The following is a 22,168-nucleotide window of genomic DNA, read 5'->3' on the forward strand; positions in this document are numbered from 1 at the left end:
CAGATCAGATCTGGTTGTACCAAGATAAAAACAGTCTGAATGATGCATCAGACTAGTTTGGACCGGAGTTCAGTTTTAGCACGGTGCATAACAGATCAGCTCAGTTCAGTTCAAGTGTTTTGCTTCAAGCATTTTGTTTTCTTTCTTTTTTTTCTCTCTTTTTTTTTTGCTCTGCTGTAAGGGCGGCTGTGCAAGTGCTGAGCTCCTCAAACTCAACTTAAATGAGACCAGTCCAACTCTCAGTCTACCTTCCAATCCTCTCATTTGGAAAGCACATGAAGTGGCTGTTTATTAAAGGTGATTTCAGCTGCATGCCCGGACTCCGTTGTTGACTACTTGCCACAGAGCTGTCAAGTGACCGCCACTCAATGCAGGATTCAGGCTATGTCTCCAAACTGTCCCTGCAGTAGTTCAGGGGGATCCTACGATGATTTTTGACCATTTGACAGCCGAGTGCTTCCAGCATAAGGATGTGTTCCATTTAGTGCCCAGGATAGGCCCATTTTGACATGAGCTAGCCTCCAGGAACATGGAGGTTTACAGCTTATTTATCCATTAAAACGCGTTCTTAAGGTTTGTGTGAGTCAAAGGCATCAAATTAATTACTCTCCATGTTCTCGTCTAACTTTTCAGACTCAGCAACAGTCGTGACCTCTGCGGTTTCTGTAATGTTGTCATCACTATCTGACTCCTTCTGGCTTCCTAATTCCTGGTTTGGTATGTCACGAGCCTCTTCTCCTTCCTCCTTCTCATCTCTTGTGTCATTGTCAGTGGCATCATCGCCTGTACTTTCTTTTGCTTGGTCGTCAGGACATACTCCCATGGCATCATTGCTTTCACCTGCAGTCTCGTTATGGTGACCTCCATCTTTTTCCTCTGGAGACAAATTTTGACACTCGTGCTCTGACGCCACTGTGGCGTCCTGAATGTTGCCATCTTGCGTGTGACCCCTCTGCTGTGATGTTTTGTCTGTGTACCTGTGTAAACCCCTCTGTATGTGCGTGGTGAAGTCATACCGATCCACACACACGTGGAGGCAAAAACTGCATTGGTATGGTCCCTGGTCGCCATGGCAACTCATGTGCAGGGCATACATGACCTCATCGAGGAAGTAGATCCCACAGTGGATGCAACGGTTGGTCAGGTCGTCCTGTGTGGCCACTTCCACCATTGCGCGATTCGACGGAACACCTTTTGTCAAATTATCCTTTTCTTCCTTCCGTGTTTCCTCCCTCTGGTTCTCTCCTTCACCTATCCTCTCCTCCTCCTCTTTCTCTCCTTTCCAGTTCTCTCTCAACCTCTCAGCTGGGCGAGGCGATTCTTGCCTTCTCCTCTCTGCACCGTTTGTTGACATATGTGCATTTGCAGCACTTGTATCTCTTTGTCTTATTGCAAGATCTAAAGGAGCATCATTTTCTAACGATGATGAGGAGGTTTGAGGATGAAGAGGAGGAGGAGGATAGTGAGGAGGAGCAGGAGGAGGTGGAAGAGGAGAGTAGGGTGAGGCGCAGTAAGGCACCGTGTAGCTTTGCTGATGATGCTGTACTGGAGTCACCATTGCACCAAGGTAATGAGCGTTGTTTCCAAGGCTACCAGGGCTGCTGAGATTACTGATGCCACCGGGAACCCCAGAGGTAGCAGCCATCTTATACTTGGTCCAGAACCTGATCCAATCTGACTCAGGGGTCAAATCTGGTGAGAGGGTTAAAGGAAGAGGTAAGGAGAAAAGGGGATACTGATACTTTTCAATGGGTGAACCAGGGGGTGAATAACTAGACGGTTTGGATGGTCGCATGTATTTTTCAATTGGGCTGCCTCTTTCTGATCCCCCTCCTCCTTTTCCTCCCTCTATTTTTGATGCTAGCCCTCCCTCAGCGAGGCCCCCATTGCCCTCAACTACCAGTGGGGAAGGGGCGTGTGAAGGCAGAAGAAGAGGAGGCATGCGTCTGTGGATCTCCAATGTTTGATTGGCTAGGAAGGCCTGAGTGGAGCGGGGAGAGCGCGAGCGAGGTGAAGGCTGCTGGTTTTTGATTGATGCGCAACTTCTGTCTGACTCGTCCCCGTTCATGCGCTCCTCGCTGGTGATTCGTTGCTGCTTGGGAGCTGGGTTTTCAGATGACAGCGAATCAGGGTTGAGGCGTTTTCGGGTTCGGCGTCGGATAATTTGTTCACCGTTGTTCTGCTTTATGATGTTTAGAGGTCTGGGTGTCTGGAAGATAAAGGAGAAAAAAAAACAGAAGAGAGGGAGAAATTTAGGATAAATGTAATGGCAATTCATTTACCAGCTTTATTATGTTAACACCACTGGTGCAGATTTGACTATATGTTTTTTGAGATTAATTTGAACTAATGATGTCAGTCACATGCAGCCCAACTTTATTAAACTCTGACATAAGAATAATCAACTGAGACATGTTAGTGTAACAGTATATACAATATGTCAAGCTCTGCTTAGAACTGTGTTTTTTGCCCTAACCACAAGGGGGAGTACTTACATCTGATGAAAATGGAGTTTGTCAAGTTTGCTCAAAAATTCACTGACAGCTCTTTCTAAAACACATACTGTAAGGTACTCTCCCTCTAAAAGTAAATGGTATCTTCACATAATAAGTTTCAGCAAACATGCACAGTCAGAAAAAACACTAGGGCCAATTATAGAAACGGGTCTCAGGAGCTTGAATGGAAAATGTGTGGTGAAAACCCTCAACCTGTAGCACCCCTTCACTAATTTAATTTCCCACTGGGATTAATAAATTACTTGCTGTAATTATTTAATTTGAAACTTGAAATAAAAATCAAAACAACCAAAAACATTTCCAGACAAATTAGCAAAGGATTTCCTTTCCTTGCAGTAAAATAAACTGTGTCGTCAAAACAATGAACAACTTCATTGAGACCTCCTCTCTGAATACACATCTCTGCACATCATTAATTGAAAAAAACAAACAAAAAACAAAAACAAAACAACAACAACCAAATAATAAACATGTGAAAAGAACAGCTCTTCAAGTCTTCAAAAATGCTTTCAGCTTATTTAAATGTACATGCACGTTGAATTTATTGAGATTTCTGGATGTTTCTCAGGCAAAGCAAGACTTTAGAGCCTTGTTATTGTGTACATGTATGTAAAATATTCTGCTGTGTTTCCATGTGTGTGTTTATAAGTGATCAAGGGCTTTCGACGTGCACTGTGGCAGATGGAAACCAATCTCCTGAATGAAGAAACAAAAAGACACTCCAAGACCAAGCAAGAACAGAGAGATGGTGAGAGATTATGATGGAGCAACGTGGATGAATGAAAGAGGTGTTTCAGGAGATGGAAGTGAAAAAAAAGGCAGGGTGAAGACTTATATTAGAAAAAAGCAATAAACTTCTCATGCTTTCAAAATGCATGCTATACCCATGCAGGCATCCTGAAGAGTGATTTATTCCTCTGTGTGTGTGTATGCGTGTGTGCGCGCACGCGTGTGTATTCATGTTTCTCTGAGAAGCCATGTGTCTGTGACTGAGAATGTCTCTCAAGGTATGTGTATAAAAGCATTCTTGTGTGTGTGGAGGGGGTAAAGACAGTGTCATTCTCAGTGTGAGGTCTATCCGTCATTCTACAGCAGCTACTGTTGCCACTAAAAGAGAGAAGTGTAATTTATAGCGTCAATCCATGGGTTCTCTTTTGCACTTTTAACATAAAAATGTTTAACACATTCATTTTGAATTGAGTTTTAACTTTCATATGCTTATGTGATGTTAAAATAATGAACAGAATAATAACAGTTTTAGAGACTTCCATGTAACTTTTTTGCTTGCTCACAACTAAGAGTTCACCACTAAGATAACTGACAGTCTGCACATTGACAAAATTACGTCAATTAAACCATCAAATATTTGCCACTTTGTGGTCCTCACAGTTTTATGTTTCTGGCTAAAGAGGAATGAAGAAGAAGACAGAGAAAGAGGAGAGGATAAACAGCAGAAGGGAGTGAGATAAATGAGAAAGAGGAAAGAACAATATATAGTGCCAGAGGAAGATGACGTAGAGGGAGGGGACACATGAAAAAAAAGAGGAAAGGAAACAGGAAGAGGGAAGATAGATGGGGACAGGAGCTAATAAAGGAGACTGAGGAATAAAAGAAAAGAAAAGAAATAGCAGCTCTTGTGGCGGAACCAGTTAAGATTGCTCTTTTTCTAAAACTCCCACTCCACTTTCTTTGGAACAGTCCCTCACTCTCACTCAGTTCAATGGAAAGACCAACAAACTGTTGGCAAGCAATTTGGCTTGTTTTGCTCAAATCTTCCCTTCTTCTTTGCTGTTGTTCCCTGTTTTCCTCTGCTCGTCATCCTCCTTTTTACTGTACATGGCTACAAATGTATTAGATTCTCGGTCCAAGATTGAGAGGTGCCTGAACATAGCATATAATATGTTTCCATATAGGAAGCAGATAAATGGTCTCTGGAATCTAACCAACTTTTTAACGTAATTTGTTGAAAAGAAAAGGAGTTATTTATTTAGTCATTTATTTATACATTATGTTTTGCATTAGTCTAATTAATTGGACATATACTTCAAAAAGCAAGATGCTCATTATATACAGAATTTCTGTGCTTATATTTGTGTTTGTAAGATACAGAAAGCATCAAACTGCAACACACGCGGCAGCAGTAATGTTCTCCACCTTTACAGGGTTTGTTTGATAGAATACCTGGGCTGTGTTACTGCTGGTGCACATACATCTCACTTTATCTATCTATCTTACTATCTTTCTCTTCTTTTTGCATTTTCTCCAAATCTCTGCCTCCCTCCACCTCTCACTCTTTATATACACACCCTCCCCCTTCATTATCTCTGTCCTCTCTCTTTATCTTAATCTTTTCCTCTTTCTTTGCCTTCCTCCCTTTGTTTGTCTTTCTCCCTCCCTTCATGTCTACCTTTTATTCATAACTCTCCTTTCCTCTCTCTCTCACTCTCAAGTGTTTTACTAGCTGCTATCCTCTCTAATAATGTGTGTAGAGCGTATAAAACTTTTATTATGGGATATAAAATATGGTTGTCGTGAAGATTGCCAAGAGTAGAGGGAGCTGGAACGTGATTGGAGCAGCAGATGAGATGAACGGGTTGAACCAAGGACATCTGCAGGGGCAGGAAGGAGTAAACTGCTACAGCTTGTCATCCACTAAAAGGTCTTTAAAGCTCCATTCCATAATTGCAGCACATTGCTCTGGGTTGTAACACTGTCAACCCACTGATGCATTTATTAACATTGTGATTTATTACTCTGAAACATTTTCGTTCTCTTTGGAATTTTACTAGTTGAGCTTAATATGTGAGCATGTAGCTGGCATATATATGTTTGTGCTCTGAAGGTAATATTTGTAAATCCTTGAGTCAAACAGGTATATTGAAGTGTGAAATTTAAACTCCTTAAGAACATATCTGAGATGAGTAAGTTCAATATTCTGAAGTCAACTAAATTCCAGCCAGAGTCTTTATCTCATCTGTAATTCATGCCGTCTAATTAAATTTGGGATTTCCATAGACTTTCCCCAGGCTTAGATGGTAAATTTGATTCATTCCATCATATTTCTCACTCCATGGAACTGGCTCCCTGTGACTGCTGAAATGGTCTGTAACTCCCAGCACCCACCAAATCAAATATACTTTCCCTGCATTACTTTTTCACAGTGGGATTCACGGAATATATACACGAATTTTACTGCAGTATGCACCATTTAATTTGCATCGTATGCTAATCGGCCAGACATGAGGAATGATAATTAGTGGTCAAAACCACCCAGTGGATGTACTAAAGCGCAGCATTGAGTCCATAAAACGGTCTAAAGTACTGGGTCCCTGATCCAGCCATAGCAAGTGAGTATATCTAGGTCGCCTATGAGTGGATACGAGCCTAGCAACACAAATGTACTTTTATATGTCAATGTCAATACACGTCTCTCTACAAGTGCTTTTGAAATTTAAAACCCCCCTCTCGTCTCCCCTGATTTGTTTAAGAAGAAAATGAAGTGATAAAAAGGGATCACAAATACGCAGAAACAGAAACTTACTGTGCCATGTCTGTTGGAACTATTTATATTCGTCTCACAGCTCTACAGCTTCTCTAGTGTAATCTTTAGTGTAATGCACAGCTGGTGTAGTACTCGCATCTGTTTTCATGCACCTGCACATTTCTGCGTATGACTTACCGAATGTAGTTTTTGGTATAAACCACATGCATTGCAGACGTAGCCTCCATTAGCATTCTTCCTCCACAAAGATGTCTTGGTAGTCAGACAGTTCGCACAAAAGACCCCACTACCTCTGCGCCGCTGCAGGGAAAAGAAAAATAATTGACAACATTAGAGTGTGACAGTAAACATATAAATTGATAAACTTAGACAGAATAGGAACGACAGTGAGAAAGAATGGAGGGGGGAAAGAAAAGAAAAGTTTTGATACCTTTTTAATTTTTACACTGCTCAAGAACAATGACTTAGTAGTAAGGTTAAAAAAGAGAGCGAGAGAGAGAGAGAGAGAGAGAGAGAGAGAGAGAGAGAGAGAGAGAGAGAACAGATTGGCCTGCTGGCAGAGAGATGATGTGCTCTCATTTATCATGCCTAATGGAAAATCCTATTGAGAACATTGTTCTCCTCTACGCTGATTTTCTCTGTATAGAACAAGGTTAATAAAAACACCAAAATATACTTCAGTGAAAAGAAAATGATGCAGTTGAGGTGAATATGTGGTGTGTGCTTTAAATATGAGTGTGTGTTTCTGAGGGAACTTGGGCTCTTGTAAGAGAGATGTGAGATACTGCGGTAATTTTGTCAAGCACTACTTGACGGACATGGAAAGAGATGAATTATGCTTTCACCTTGTAGCATAAAGTGTTTTACTGTTTATCTGAACTGCAGCAGGACACACACACACACACACACACACACACACACACACACACACACACACACACACACACACACACACACACACACACACACACACACACACACACACACACACACACACACACACACACACACACACACACACACACACACACACACACACCTCTGCAGTTCATGGAGCAGTGGTGCATAGACAAGTAGTGTGTGCAAGGAAGGGTGGGTGGGGGGTGAAAAGGCCAATTGTCGTGGCAACGTGCTCCATCACAGTAATGAGCCAATCACAACGTTTCTCCATCCCATTAAGTCTCTGGCCCCATTCACCACCTTTATGACCCTGAGAGGACAGCATACCTCATCGTTCTCCTCCATGACTCTGTCTGTTTCTCTCTCTCTATCTACCTGTCCATCCAACAAGTTATCCCTGTCTGTCTCTTCTCAGTTCATTTTCTCCTCTCTTCTTAGTCTTTTCAATCTCTCCTCGTTCCTTTTACGTTCTCAGTTTCAGCTCTTTATTATTTAAATTACTTTACTGATATAAATGTTGTTATGAATTTCTTTTTTCATCACAGTAGCAGAGGCAGACTCTGTGCCTACAGGTATAACCCATGACTTTATATAAATAAGTATGCCATGACAGCTCTCCAGAAGTGAAGCCAAAACATCTTGATTGCCTCCAGTGGCTGGCTGCAGTATAGGTCATAACTCCCGCCCCCTCCATGTTAACGGATGGGACATAAGACAAACTAAAAAAATCAAGTACAAGTCAAATAAGTGTTTACCAAAGATGGTTTCTGTCATTTTAGGTAGTTCTTAACACACTGATGTTTGTGCTCATCTCTCTGATAAGTTTGCCATCCTCCGGCCGCCCGACTCTACTTTTCACACAAGCAAGATGGCAACTCAGAAAAAAATATATTTGAGCTTCACTTTTGCATGGCGGTAGGAAGTAAAGATGCGTCCGTATTTATATACTGTCATTGAGTAGGATTCACTAAAATCCAAAACACATCTTCTGTGCATGTCTGCCATCTTTCCCTCTCTCTTGTTTCCTGCCTGTTATCCCAATCGGATTCTCCCTCTCCCTCCCCCTCCATCATGGACCCTGTGTCCACTGGGACCCTTCAGCACTGGCTTCTTGTTGTTTTACGATCATGACAGTGCTGAAAGCTTAGCATACGTTTTGAGGGCTCAGAGTACCCAGAGCTAGAACTTAAAAACGTTTCAACTTTTCGCAAAAGAGCAACGCACTTCAATCAGGCAATCTGTAGTCTCAGAGCTACACATGGAGCCACTACCAACACTTTTACTGAGCATCTGTTCTGCGCTGCCAGCTAAAAGCAAGAAGAGCCTAGTGGGCACACCACTGTTCAGTTTATTTTTGCAATCTAATGTACTGCGAGGATCACAGTGCAATTAACCACTTTACATTTCACTGGGAAATCACACCACAGACAGAAATGCACAGTGCAGATGCATTTGAAGAATAACAGTTGTCTATTTGCTGTACTTCTGTAAAAATGCATTAGTATCGCTGCTGCTTAAGTAGTGGCCTGTTGGACAATTTACCCAATTTTTGACACAAGATCAAAAGTCATATTGAACATTTAAGGCAGAAAACCAAAGCAAGTCTATTTGCTGTTTTATTGACACACACACAAGAACGTTTAGTCCCTTTAAAAGAGAAAAAGTACATAAATATAAATTGTATGACCATTAAAAAAAGCTAAAGATCAGACCTGATTAAACATCGGTACTGGCCAGTGTTTAAAGATTAGACATCAAATTCTATTGCCAATGAAAAGAGATTTAATAGGTCTTTTGTTTCCTTGTTGTAATTTTGGGATCATAAACAGGCATTTACGATTGCATTCTTCATACTGTCACTGGATCAATCCAAGTTTTAGATCCTTTATAGATTTAATACAAACGATGACCAAAGACGTGTTTATTTATACTAGAAAAACTAGTCTCTCAGTCTCAATTTGTGGATAATAAAACATCCTGTTTGAAATAATGTTGTGTATAATAAACACTGGAGCTATTATTAGACCCTTTATGGTACATGTGTTTTTGTCTATCTGACACCAGACAGCAGAACACGTACATGACCAAGTCCTCTCTGCTTGAGTTTGTGTGTGTCTGTGTGTGAGTGTGTGCGCCTGCCTGTGTGTGTGTATGGTGTACACACCATACGGTCACCACATGTAGAGAGACAGAGCCAGGTGATTGATTGATGTGTGTTTCCTGCGTATGTGTGTGTGTGTGTGTGCATGTGTGTGTGTATGTCTAGTCTTGCAAGCCAAACAGTGCGTCTGTCATCAAAATTCAGTTTCCCTCCGAGCGCCCAAATCACTCACATATGGCCCCACAGCTGCCCCTCATTGCAACACACACACTTATATACACACATGCGCGCGCAGCCGCGCACACACAAACACACACATATATATATATATATATATATATACATATATATATATATATATACACACACCTGAAAATATTTGCTTCCACTGCCTAATGAAGGCAAGCTCAATATGGATGACAGGCCGCAATCCAAGAAGTGTGTGTGTGTGTGTGAGTGAAGATCAAGTGTCAATTACACAGGAAAGTAGAGAATCAAGTAGTAAAAATCAAATTTGGCTCATGATCTCTCACTTCCTTTTCAATCATCAGCTGGTTGGCTTCACATTTGTGCACATGTGCAAACTTAAATAAATGCACACACACCAGAAAACACAGTTCTACAGTACCTTGTACACACTTTGGCCCAGATTTTAGTGTGAATGCATCTCTGTCTTGGTAGCTATGTAACTGTGTATGTCTGCTGGGTGTATCGGAGTGTATCTGCAGACTGTGTGTGTATCGGTGCATGTTTTCCTGATTGATTACTGATACCTGGCCTCTCCCACTCACCTCAGCCTGCAGCGGAAGGCTGCTGGTAATTAGCGCTCAGGGTCTTAATGACATCTATTTATCTGCAGCCTAAGATACCATTCAATTTGCACCACCAACAACGCCCTCTGACACACACATGCAGCGCAAACATGCAGAGACACACAAGCACACGCACACACAGAAATATGTTAATTATTTAGGAAATTACACTCTTTATCAACTTCCTACTAATCAAGCCAAAAAGCCCAGCCAACACATAAACTTAACGTTGAAGTTTAGATATAAAGTTGGGTTTCATCATTAAGATGCACAGGATATTTGAGTGACCAGTGTAAACAAAGTAAAACTGATACTGTAAGTGTTTGTCTTGAATATTATAAAAAACACACCGACACGTATTGTTCTCAAGTACTATATAACACAAAACATCAGATCATTTAATCTCCTCGACAGCTAGTGTACATCATACATAACAGTGACAAGTTGCCAACAGTTTCAGCTTTTATCAGTCTCATAATGCCCATTAAAAGGCCGACAGAAATTATGAGTACAATCTACTCAGTGGCAGGCTGCATATAAAACAACATTTATTGGTTTAATAACTTTCACAATCAGTTTGGTCAGTCTCTCTGCAATAATGCTGCTGTAACAGAGAGCCCTTATTTTACTGGTGGCGGTGGATTTTAATGCAAGAATGCATAAAAAGAGGCTACAAGACCTGACTGTTGTTTGTTTGGGAAAATATGCAATTTGAAAATAGGCTACATTTTTAGACAACTCCTATACTCCAATTTTCATTTTGTTTTTTAGACTTTTATGGGTTTGTGCTGCCACGCCGGCTTTTCATTAAATGGGTTGAAGTGATTGCTATCCTTTAAATTCAAACAGAAGTTATGGTCTGTTTCACTGCGAGTTTTTCGTGACTCTACACTAATAAATTATAACTTCATTCTGAAGAGTCTGATTTTTATTCAGCATCAAAACATATGGTGAAACCGCACAGTGGCTGAACCCTTCAGCTGTGGCTTTTAGTGCACTCAGAGACTCTCCTGCAGCCATAAATTTACAGATGTTACACAAACTGTTTACACTACATGTTTCTTTTTTTTTTTTTAGATGTTTATGAAAGAGCTGGCCTGAACAGATAACATCCACTGGTTGAGGTTATGTAGCAATACTGAAATTTCAGATTTACTTCCCTTATCTCTGATGTTTTAGCTACCATCTGCATCCAATGTGTGGTGGCATCTTTAAACTCTTGTGGCTTACACATGAACAGTTGTATTCCAAAAATTTTATATATCCATTTTAAAGATCAAATTCAAGTTTGTTCTCACTCTATTTAAGTATCTTGTTGGCGTAGACTTACAAACTTAAGACATAATTCCCCAATAATTAGTTTAAACTGATAGGTGCTTTTATTTTGTAAGAACTAGTGATAGCAAGGTCACATTCTTCTAATAGTGGAAATGTCATTTTGCAACACATATTTTTCATTTTGTACATTGATTATGGTGAAAGAAAATTAAACACACAAACACTTCAAATGTCAAGGTTGAAATCCTTGTATCTATCCTTTGATGTGGCAAAATAGAGACACATGAACAGGGAACTGGAGAGAGAAGGAAGAAATAGATCGAGGCGCCCCGTGGTCTAAAATAAATTTAAAAATAGGGCTTTCTAAACAAAGTCTTTCAAAATGAAATTACATTTAATTCACTTAAAGAGTAAGTCAGCCCTGCTTTTAGCACACAGAAAGAGACATACACACACACACACACACACATTTACATTGATACGCGCACTGACTTGCATTAAATCAGCGATTATTTAATCAGGCTAGAAGACTAGCTGGAGGAATTAACTAAATTCCATACTGCCAAGTCTAATATCCTATGCACTGGATCAGTCTCTCTCTCTTGCATGAATGCACACACACACGCACATATCAAACATACATACACACACAGAAACAAAAATAGTTTCAGATAAAGATTCACCACAGCAATCAAACGCACAGACGCATGAACACATGCATACACACTGAAAGGCATCTGGGACCCATCTAACAGGGACCCCCACTATAGGTGCTACCAACCATCAACTGTGTGTGTGTGTGCGTGTCTGTTTCTGTTGTGTGTCCGTGTGTGTGTTACGCATATGGCTGCAGAAGCCCATCTGTGTGGTTTACTGCCAGACTACTGTGTGCATTTAAATTGCTTCTCCTAATAGAATAATTGAGTTTGAGTTGAATGAATTTAAGTTGACCTGACTCAGAATTTATTCTGCTAGTTTATCCTCATTCAACAAGCAGAAACAAACAAACAAAAAAAAACAGTACTTAAAGGGAAACTTTAGTGTTTTTCACTAAAGAGAACAACAATTTTGGAAATTGGTCAAATATTGAGCGAGAGTGAATATTTAACTGATTTCAACAACAGTTTACATCGAGATTTTAGAACAAGACTTCTCCTTTAGCAAGACTTGGTTAGACACGATAACAAAGAGAACGGATCAAGAGAAAGCTAAAGAAAAATGTTTTATTTCTCTGTATGGTCCTTTTCATGATGTTGTCAGACCCTTTAATAACTATTTGAACCTGTCAGTGGCAAAAACAAGCATTTTTATTAAACGTACATTGATGGTGTGCAATTGCCCCAAAGGATTACATAATTGTCTGTTTTGCGGCTGGGAAAATAGATTCCAGATTGAAAAATACTGAAGTTTCCCTTTAAGAATAATAATAGTCAAGGTACAGCATCTTTGAAAAGCTAAGTTATGAACAGCAAAAATCCAGGTAAATGGTTTAACAGGCCAGTTAAAGATTCTGAAAGCCTGCAGGAATACTTAAGAATCACTCCAATCTGTTATTTGGGAAAGAAAAAAATAATTAAGAATTGCAACTCTTGGCTCTGTTTTAAGCTGAAAACAGATCTGTTTTTCAGTTGGAAAAATGGACATAGTCCAACTGCGATCTGCAATGGAGGATGCATTTCCAGCTGATTATCTACTCAGATGACATTACCAGTGAAGTGCAGAGAAACTAGTGTAGAGGCAAAATGTCCTGCCTGTGGTAGCTCTGTGGAGGGGTGCAACCAAACAACTAATTATCCCTTCAGGAGTTAACAGAAATTTTAAAAAGGGATAATAATAGCATATTGTAGCCATATACATGAGAGAATATGGTGTGGCTTGCATCTATTAGCCAGTTAAACTGAATGCAACAGGGTTTACAATTAAATTAAAAGTATTGAAAATGTAAAAATTGTAAAACCCTCAAACTGAACTAAACACTCTCGCACAGGAAATACAAGTTTTGATGCAGCATATCAACATTTTATCAAAATATATGGATTTATGTGGTATTAATGAGTGATGCTTGCAAGAGTCTTGGGCAGAGAGAAAACTGTTGCTAGATAGAAATGGTCTGTCTCTGTCCTTACACAGCACCTACAGCCTGATCACACTGAGCATGACCTTCGGCTCTGTGCGACTGCTCTGAGCTGCCCCCCACACACAGCCTGCAGCTCTCCTCTAACATTCTGTTCCTACAGCGCTCGGACTCCCAGAACAACCAGATCAGTGCAGCAAATTCAGTGGTACCTCCCCTCTGTAGAGGCCGTAGTGATAGAACTTAAAGAAAATCAAATTTCAGGATAAAATATATGAGTGAGGCTCACATTAGCTAGTGAGCACCAGCAAAGCAGCAAGGGAAGTGGAGGGTTCTTGTTCTGCTTTAAAGCTTCAGTCTGTAACTATTTGTGTGTTATATTTGCTAAAAGTGTCATCATGATCTGACAGTAGAATAAGTTACTGATAAGCTGTGACAAAATCCACCGTCTCTAGGTCCACCCAGTGGTCGTAATGTGATTTGCAAGAATTCGCCGCTCCCGAATCAAAACAACCAATCAGAGGCCGGAGGAGTGTCAATGACGCTCCTACACGCTGCTGGCAGCCCTCCTCCCCCACACAGCCCGTGCGCTCAGTCGGCAGCGCTCCTCCCCCGTGCAGCATCTGCTTTGCTCTCACTCGGTCAAACAGGCTTCCTCTCTTACTGTGGGGACAAGCCTTCACGTGCGTGCACGGCCGATTGCTCCTCGGGGAGAGGCTTTCAAGGCAGGACTGCAACAGCAAAGAGGAAAAAGGTGGGACCTGAAAGTTGTCGTTGTTCACATTTTCTGGCCAAGTCCACTTTTTTCTCATAACTATATACTGCAACTTTAAAATGGTGGATTTGTATAGTTATCTACTGCAACATCACTAGTGAAGGCATCTCTTACTCCAAATAAATGCAACTATGATCCAAGAATGTATGTAAACTCACTGAGGAGTTTACTTGAAGCACCTATAACTTCCTTTTTCCTTTCCATTTCGTTTACTATATGCAATGGGTCAAGTTCAGCTGAAATGATCAACCTTATTAATGCCTGCCATGCCACTATAAGTAAAAATTAATAAAAATCACTCAGTTAGGCAGACGAGAAACTGACTCATTTTCACCTCTGCCAAGAAATCAGGCATAAGGACCCCTTTATCCCTCCTGCCTTAGGCCTCTACGTGATGGTATAAGCAAGAGGATAGTGATGATCTCTTGTCATTGATTGGTGCTGATGGAAGTGGAGACTGTGATAATGATGACGATGGTAATTCGTCTCATGCTGCTGGGTGAAGCTCTGTATCAGCACCTTGTGTTGGTGCTTGTCGGTTGTTGTGCCTCTTAGTCTTTCAGTTTTATGTAACTTGCTTTTAACAGCTGCTACAAAACCAATTTTCCCACTGGGACAAAATAAAGCTGAAACTGAAACTTGATAAGTGTGTTATATAGGCTGGGTTGTGATAACAGTTTCTGCAATGAGAATATCATAAATGTACAGATGCAACTGCTCTATAAATATAAAAAAAACAACACTATAATAGTCTCTGCACCATGGAATGGCTGGATATAGGAGCTCAAGACACAACAACCCAGATCCTTTGTTAACGGATACTACAACACACACAGGCATTCACACTCAACTGTGTGTGAGAGTGAAATGGAAGGTGTCAGCTTTCACAACAGCCCTGTCATTCTGTGCCTGTCTACCTATACATGTGTATATGTGTGTGTGTATGTGTGTGTGTGTGTGTGTGCGTATGCAAAATAGAAAGGAAAGGGAACAAGAGTGACAGCTGAGTGTCCAAAGAAAAGCAGCAGCAAACACCGGAACAAGATGACATCACCATAAGAGACACACATATCCATCTGGCACAAAAAGAGAGGGAGGTCAGTGTCTTTCTCCTTCTCTCCCCCTCTCTCTCTCTGTCTCTCTAACACACACACACACACACACACACACACACACACACACACACACACACACACACACACACACACACACACACACACACACACACACACACACACACACACACACACACACACACACACACACACACACACACACACACACACACGGGCCACACACTGCGGCCCGCTTCCCTCCTTTCAGTCTCTATTCATTCTTTTACCCTTTGCTATCACTGTCTTCCGGCCCTTTTTCCCTTCTGCCGTGGTCTTTTCATCTTTCTTGTGTTGAGCTCATACAGTAGTCGCTACCTTTTGTTACAGAGCAGTGAGAGTCTCAGTTTCTGTGCAGAAGTGCACATACTATACTAACACAGGCTGGGCCACACTTAAGCAAAATCCCTAACCCTATTTTCATTGATCTAATTTTGATGAACGATCGCAGCTGCATCGACTTCACAGTTGTGTGTTCTGGGTAAAAGCCTGATAACCAGTGAACTGTTGGGGGTGGGGGAGTGAAAAAAGAGCACATTAGCAAACAGAGAAAAAAGGAAATCGTTCCACGTTGATCTAATTTTGATAAACAGCCACAATGCAAGTGGACTTGGTGCCCATGGACCAGGAGACCATAGTTGTGTATGTATGAGTGTGAATGCTTGTGTTATATACGTGTGTGTGTATGCGTTAATGTGAATTTATGTGACTTTCCTCTGTGTGTGTTTGTATCTGAACTACTGATATTGTTGTGTGAGCTTGTGTTTATCAAGGATAAAGCTAAAACTTATCATTTTGATCAGATAATATGAAATACTGTGTGTGCACATTTTCTTCCTTCTATGATAAAATGATTCCCGATTCAACGTTTGACTTTCTTTGTGCAGTGATCGAGTGTGTAATACAACCATAGGAATGAGAAAAAGAGGGCAAAGCCTCTGAGCTCACTGATTTTATCCCCTTTTTTCTGCACAAAATCAACATGAATCATCACTCAACATTATTTTGTATACATATTCTTTATATTGTGTGTCACTATGGAAGGATTAGCAACACCCTGGGCATCTAAGGGGTCACCAGATTATAAAAACGAATAAATAAGTAAATACATTTAAAAAAACATCTTTTTTTTGACATTTCAGTATTTTGTACTTTTTCTGTGGTATATTAATATGTATGCTCACCTTGATAATGTCTCTGTCAGATGTTTTAAAGTTATTAAAACACTGCTCACCACTATCTGTCCAACTAAGGGTCTAACCTGTGATGTCGGGTCACAAAAAGATGTTGACGAATTTTAAGTGGTCAAAAACTAAACATTTTGAGAACCAGTAATTTAGCGAGTGTGACACTCAGTGTGGAATTAAAAAGGAATTAAACTGAATTCCCATTCTGGATTAATCTTTTATTCATACACTGTGAGTGATCATTTGTATGATTTGTCTGTGTCATATTATTTATTAAAATGTTGCATGTGAATTAACTTGGTTAGAGCTCCTTTTTCTTATCTCAAATTATATTTCCTTCCTTAGAAAACTTTTTCCATATAGTGTCTGGAGAGCAGTGACCCACTTCACACTGACCAGTTAAGCACCGTGTCAGTGTGTGTGTGTGAGAGGGATGTACATGAATGCTGAGTGGGTGGGTGTGTGTGTGTGTGTGTGTGTGTGTGTGTGTGTGTGTGTGTGTGTGGTTGTCAGAGAAAGTGAGAGAAAGAGCAAGCAAGAGGGAAGTAGAGGAAGTGTGTGTGTCTTCATGGGAAGGCCCTGTAGGTGGACATTAACACACTTTGCTGCAACACGCACACACACACACACTTGCACATAATCTGCTGTGGAAACCAGGACACTGAAACCTTAACTCACCCCACTGCCCAAAGGAGAAGAGAGAGAGCAAGAGAGAGAAGGAAACATACAAAGTGAGAGAGAGAGAGAGAGACTGAGAGAGAGAGAGAGAGAGAGAGAGAGAGAGACTGAGAGAGAGTGAGAGCGAAAGAGAGAGGAAGAGAGGGAGACAGAGAAGAGAGAAAGTTATTATAATGTGCATCCTTAATACCTGTAGTCTTATCCACAGGTATTAACTGTCTTATTAACTGTCTTAGACTATTTTATTGTGTATCTGAGAATGATTCAGTGGACTGATTCCCACACAACACAGACCCACACGGGCCATTCATACTCGAGGGCTACAAGTTAACCTACCTATTAGTGTTGTGCCAGTAAGCAGCGAGCCTGACTAAAACCTTTCAAAAGTAAAACACTTTCAAAAGTAAAACACTAAAACACTTCTGAAAATTGAAAAAAATCTTAATCACTTTTCTTCCTATAGGAACTTATGAATGATTCAGTACTGCACTACTTTGTTGTCTATGTAAGTAGAGATAGAAACTCATCAGCATCCAAGTCAAACAGATGAGCTTACACCTGATATATACGACTTCCAGTTACACATTTCACATTATTGTAAGTCTACAAACGAAAGGTAACAAACATAAACTCAAGCAACTGCTCAGAATTAAGGTAAAGGAAGTAGGAGATGGCTACCAATACAAACTTCTTACCAAAGGCCGCAAATTTCATACATATCATCATTTTGGGTACATTTAACAAAATGACTGTTGTTGTTGTTGGAAACACAAGAGGAAAGAACAAGAGAACAAGATAATGACCTAACTTGTTTCAGTGTATATAATTCAAGTAACAGTTGCGATTTGGCGCTTACCCTGTTGGTTAAGTACCAACAGTACACCACAGTGTCATTTGACAAACAAGTAAATTAAAAAACTTGAATTAAAACTGTTACACATCTCGACATGCAGTAAGCTGACCTGACAGGCAATAAGCTGCAGATGACAAAAAGTCAAAAACACATTATCAAAGAAACACATCTCTCTCTGTTAACACTGACATGTAAACAATCTGTTTCATAATTTCTTAAATTTACAGTTTATACTGATGGCAACATCTGTGGGACTAATTGTTTGATATCGTTGTTATAAGACACACACACACACACACACACACACACACACACACACACACACACACACACACACACACACACACACACACACACACACACACACACACACACACACACACACACACACACACACACACACACACACACACACACACAGGCAATATATCTTAATTGCCAAACGACCTTGGACAGGCAAGTTCCCCTAATTGAGGAGAGGAAGATGAAGAAAAAGAGAAAGCAACAAACACCAGGAACGAAACAAGAGAAAAAAGAAAAAAAGAAAAAAAATTAAAAATGGTTTGGATGAAGAGTTGGAAAGAAGAGATTGAGAGGGAAGGAGGAGTCGAACCAAACTGCATAATGAGCAGCACATTAGAGTAATACACCTCTAAATGACCTCACACACATCACACTATCTCACACACACACACACACATACTGCCTTGCCGAATGACTTTATCTCCCCAATTAGCCCTATGGGGAAGAGTAAGGAGGAGAAAAAACAAGGAGGAAGAGGAGGATGAGGCAAGGTGGTGAGGAGGAGAAAAGAGGGAAAGTATTGTGGAGATAGACATTTTCACAACAACTGCCATTTTCATGATTTTGAATTTCTAAGGAGGTCCCAAAATACGCTCCTCTTATTAGGTTTCAATTCATGTCCCTGTAAAACAAAATGAATTGTCTGTACTTTTACATCCACTAATCACTTTGTTTACCCGTCACCCAATTTCACTGTTTGTCCACCTATTCACCCACCCGTCTGTTTAAATGTGCTGCCAATACACATATTGACAAGTGAAGTAAACACAGCATTTATGGCCATAGCAAGAAAGAAAGAAAGAGAGAGATAGATGGTGAGCGAGACAAGGTTGGAGGGTTCACATCTTCGCTTAAGTGGAACATTTCCAGAGTCTCCCTCTGCCTCAGTCAGATGGTAAATTGTGTGTTTTCTTCTGCTGTATGTGTGATGAGGATGTGTGTGTGTGTTAGTGTCAGAGGTCATGGTAGTGGGAAATGAGCAACACTGAGTGGGCACAGAGGTCAAGGTGAACACTAAGCAGAGGAAGACGCAGGAAAACACCCATTCCACAGAAACACATACACACACAGGAGGAGGTACACGCAATGTTGGAGAGTGCTGAATTCAGTCATGCACACAGGGTTTACAGCAAAGGTCTGCACACACTCCCACACAGAATGATGCAGGTGTGAAAACATAAAGCAGGCAACAGATTTGAAATTCACTTAAAGGATGGGTTCACTATTTTTCAAGTCTGTCCTAAAACAACAGTCAGTTGCCCAAATAAATACTGAAATAGGTTTTTCTTGCCATAATGATTCCTCCTGTTTATACTAACTTAGAGGATCTCTTCATAATATGCTTACAATGTAAGTGATTGGGGGCCAAAATCCACAAAGCCTCCTTCTGTGCAAAACTGTATTTCAAAGTTTATCTGAAGCTAATATGAAGCTTCAACCATCCACATTACTCAAATCAGGTAGATATCTTTCAATGTTACATTTTTTTCAGTTCCAAAGTCCCTCTTTTTGTGGCTATACTTCCACCACAGCTCATCAGGGAAAGACTTTCAGAGGAAACACAAAGAGGGAATTTGATGCTAAAAATGTGGCAGACTTGATATGATTTCCTTAAAATGCTGAAGCCTCATTTAAGCTTCTGATCAACTTTTAAATGCAATTTTACAACGAATAATTTTAGCCCCCATCACTTACATTGAAAGAGCATTTCAAGGGGATATTCTAATAGCCATTATGAATGGAAGGAATGATTACAGAAAACCTCCTTAGGTGTTCATATGGGCACCTGACTGTTGTTTTAAGATAGACTCGAAAATTATGAAGCTAGCCTTAAACAATTCTGTTACATGTTCTACTTTGACAAAAAAAGAGAAATGAATAGTAGGCATTAATTGTTCCTAAAACAATTTTATCCCAGTGATTCTCCAAAAAACATTAAAAGGGAAATATCAAGTTTTTGTGATTTTCTGTTATTTTACACTGTTTTGATGCCAGATAACCATGTTAAACGTGGTCAAGGGTCCGAAACTTGAGATGCAAAAATGCTGTACATCTCCTTTAGGAGTATTCAGTCATGAAAGAAAGAACACCAAATGGGGTAAAAAAAATACATTCAAAACAGTAGACTAAAGGCTCCAAAGCCAACTTAAAAGTGCTCAATCAAATCGCAGCCGAAAGGGCAAACGATAAAGCTAGCCAGCTCATTAAGGCCCACTCATCAAAAGACAGAGGCCACACTGGACTCCTAGCAAAACAATACTTCTGCAGCATAATGAGAGCAGAAACAAGTTTTTGCTTATCTACATGTCTATAAAATGAGTTTTTTGTAGGATCTTGAAAGACTATGATGAATTTTGCAACTACATTTCCTCAGGGGGGGTTGTGCCGAGATTTCTGACATTAAAATTGATAGGAAAAGAATGAAAACCAGCCGAGAAAGTAACATATTTTCACATATTTTTCTATTTCCTCACACTGTCTATTTAGATCTCTTTCCCTCCATCTCCATCTGTCCTCTGATGGCTCCATCTCTATCTACCTACCCCATTTTTACTCTGTATTCAGTCTGTAGTGGAGGCAATTCACACCAAGAGCACTACTGGCAGTGATAAAGAGTGCCTGAAATTAATGAAATACTGTGACCTTTAACCATCATTACTATGCAACTGACAGCGCTCAAGCATTTCGTTATGCAAGTCTCAATATGGCTGTGCACAACTGTCAGTGACCCTTCAAAATATTGCAGAGTGCTGTTGACTGCACACTGACAGTCAACAGAACAGCAGTGTCAATGACAGAGAATGAAGTCAGTTTGTTGAGTTGGTGCCGCTGTATTAACCATTAGTTTTTAATGTGTGTGTGTGTGTGTGTGTGTGTGTGTGTGTGTGTGTGTGTGTGTGTGTGTATGTGTATGTATGTACATTTGAATGCATAGTAAGGTAGTGATGTGTGTATACTGCACTCAGGATAAGGCTATATTATTATTTATGGGGAGGGACTCAGAGCTGATGACACTACTACACTTGTTACTGAGTGACAGGCACTGCTGGACCTGTACGAACAAACAAACACTGAAAGGGTACACAGCATGTCTAAGTAGTCTACTATGCTCCCATGTGACAAGCTGGTCATTTAAAATGGGCTTTTCTTCATATTCAAAATTTAAATGAAAGTTTGCTCCCTGGCTTGTTCATAGGTCTGAATTTCCATACTGCAGTTCTCCTGAATCAAAATTATCCAATGAAAGAGCAGGTGGCAGGTACAAACCAATTGTTCATGACTTTGACACGGTCATGCATAAATATTGCAGTGTGCATTTTTGTAATATCTGAGTTGGGCTGCAGCTGACAAATATTTTCATCATCAGTTAATCTGTTGATTAGTTTACCAATTAATCACTTGATCTACGACAACAGTGAGTGAGCCCAAGGTGAGGGTTTCCGATTGTTTAGTATGATTTACAGCCTCAATAATTGAAAAAGCCTCAATCCAATTGATAAAGTAAAAAAAGCTTGTTCAAAACTATTACATACAAAAAAAGAAAGGTTTGACAGTGCAAACCTTGCATTTAACGATGACTGGAGTGAGAGTAAATTTTGCCTGAGGAAAAAATCTATCTGCTTGATCTGCAATGAAACAATGGCCATAGTGAAGAGTGGTAACATAAAGCGCCACAATGACACCAATCATGCCTAATTTAACCCGGAACACAAAGGTAAGAACCACAAACTGAACCATTTGAAAGCGTCATATCAAGCTTCCAGCAGTAAAATTGTAAAATCAATGACATTTTCAACAATGGATACAGATAGGAACAACTCTACACATACCAGTATCTCTTCTTCACATAATTTTCTTTTTATGCCTACTTATGTGTAAAGCGAAGGTGCCACTTCTCCCATAGAAATACTGTCATAATAAATTGTTGTAAATAGTTCTGGATTTTTTGTACTATAATATGCTTTAATGCACCCTTACTGGATCTTTGATGTGGTGGAAATTTGGTAATTGGGCCTCTAAGACTTACAATTTGAGTATTCCTTTAGGGCAAATTTGTGATTTTGGGCTACAGTATAC

The 22,168-nt window shown here is 40.2% G+C and overlaps 1 protein-coding gene across 1 annotated transcript in view; it reads right to left on the reverse strand.

Annotated features, from left to right (window-relative positions):
• Nucleotides 1-598: 598 nt before the first annotated feature.
• The window catches only part of trps1 (trichorhinophalangeal syndrome I), an 88,295-nt gene continuing 66,725 nt past the window's right edge, over nucleotides 599-22,168 (reverse strand). Inside the window, exons 9-10 of the mRNA XM_062435416.1 lie at nucleotides 6,196-6,318; nucleotides 599-2,209 (exon numbers count right to left, since the gene is read on the reverse strand). Coding sequence (XP_062291400.1) covers nucleotides 599-2,209; nucleotides 6,196-6,318 — 1,734 coding nt within the window. The remainder of the gene's footprint in view (nucleotides 2,210-6,195; nucleotides 6,319-22,168) is intronic.

Source organism: Scomber scombrus, chromosome 16 (genome assembly GCF_963691925.1).
Source record: "Scomber scombrus chromosome 16, fScoSco1.1, whole genome shotgun sequence".
In the NCBI taxonomy this organism is placed as follows: domain Eukaryota; kingdom Metazoa; phylum Chordata; class Actinopteri; order Scombriformes; family Scombridae; genus Scomber; species Scomber scombrus.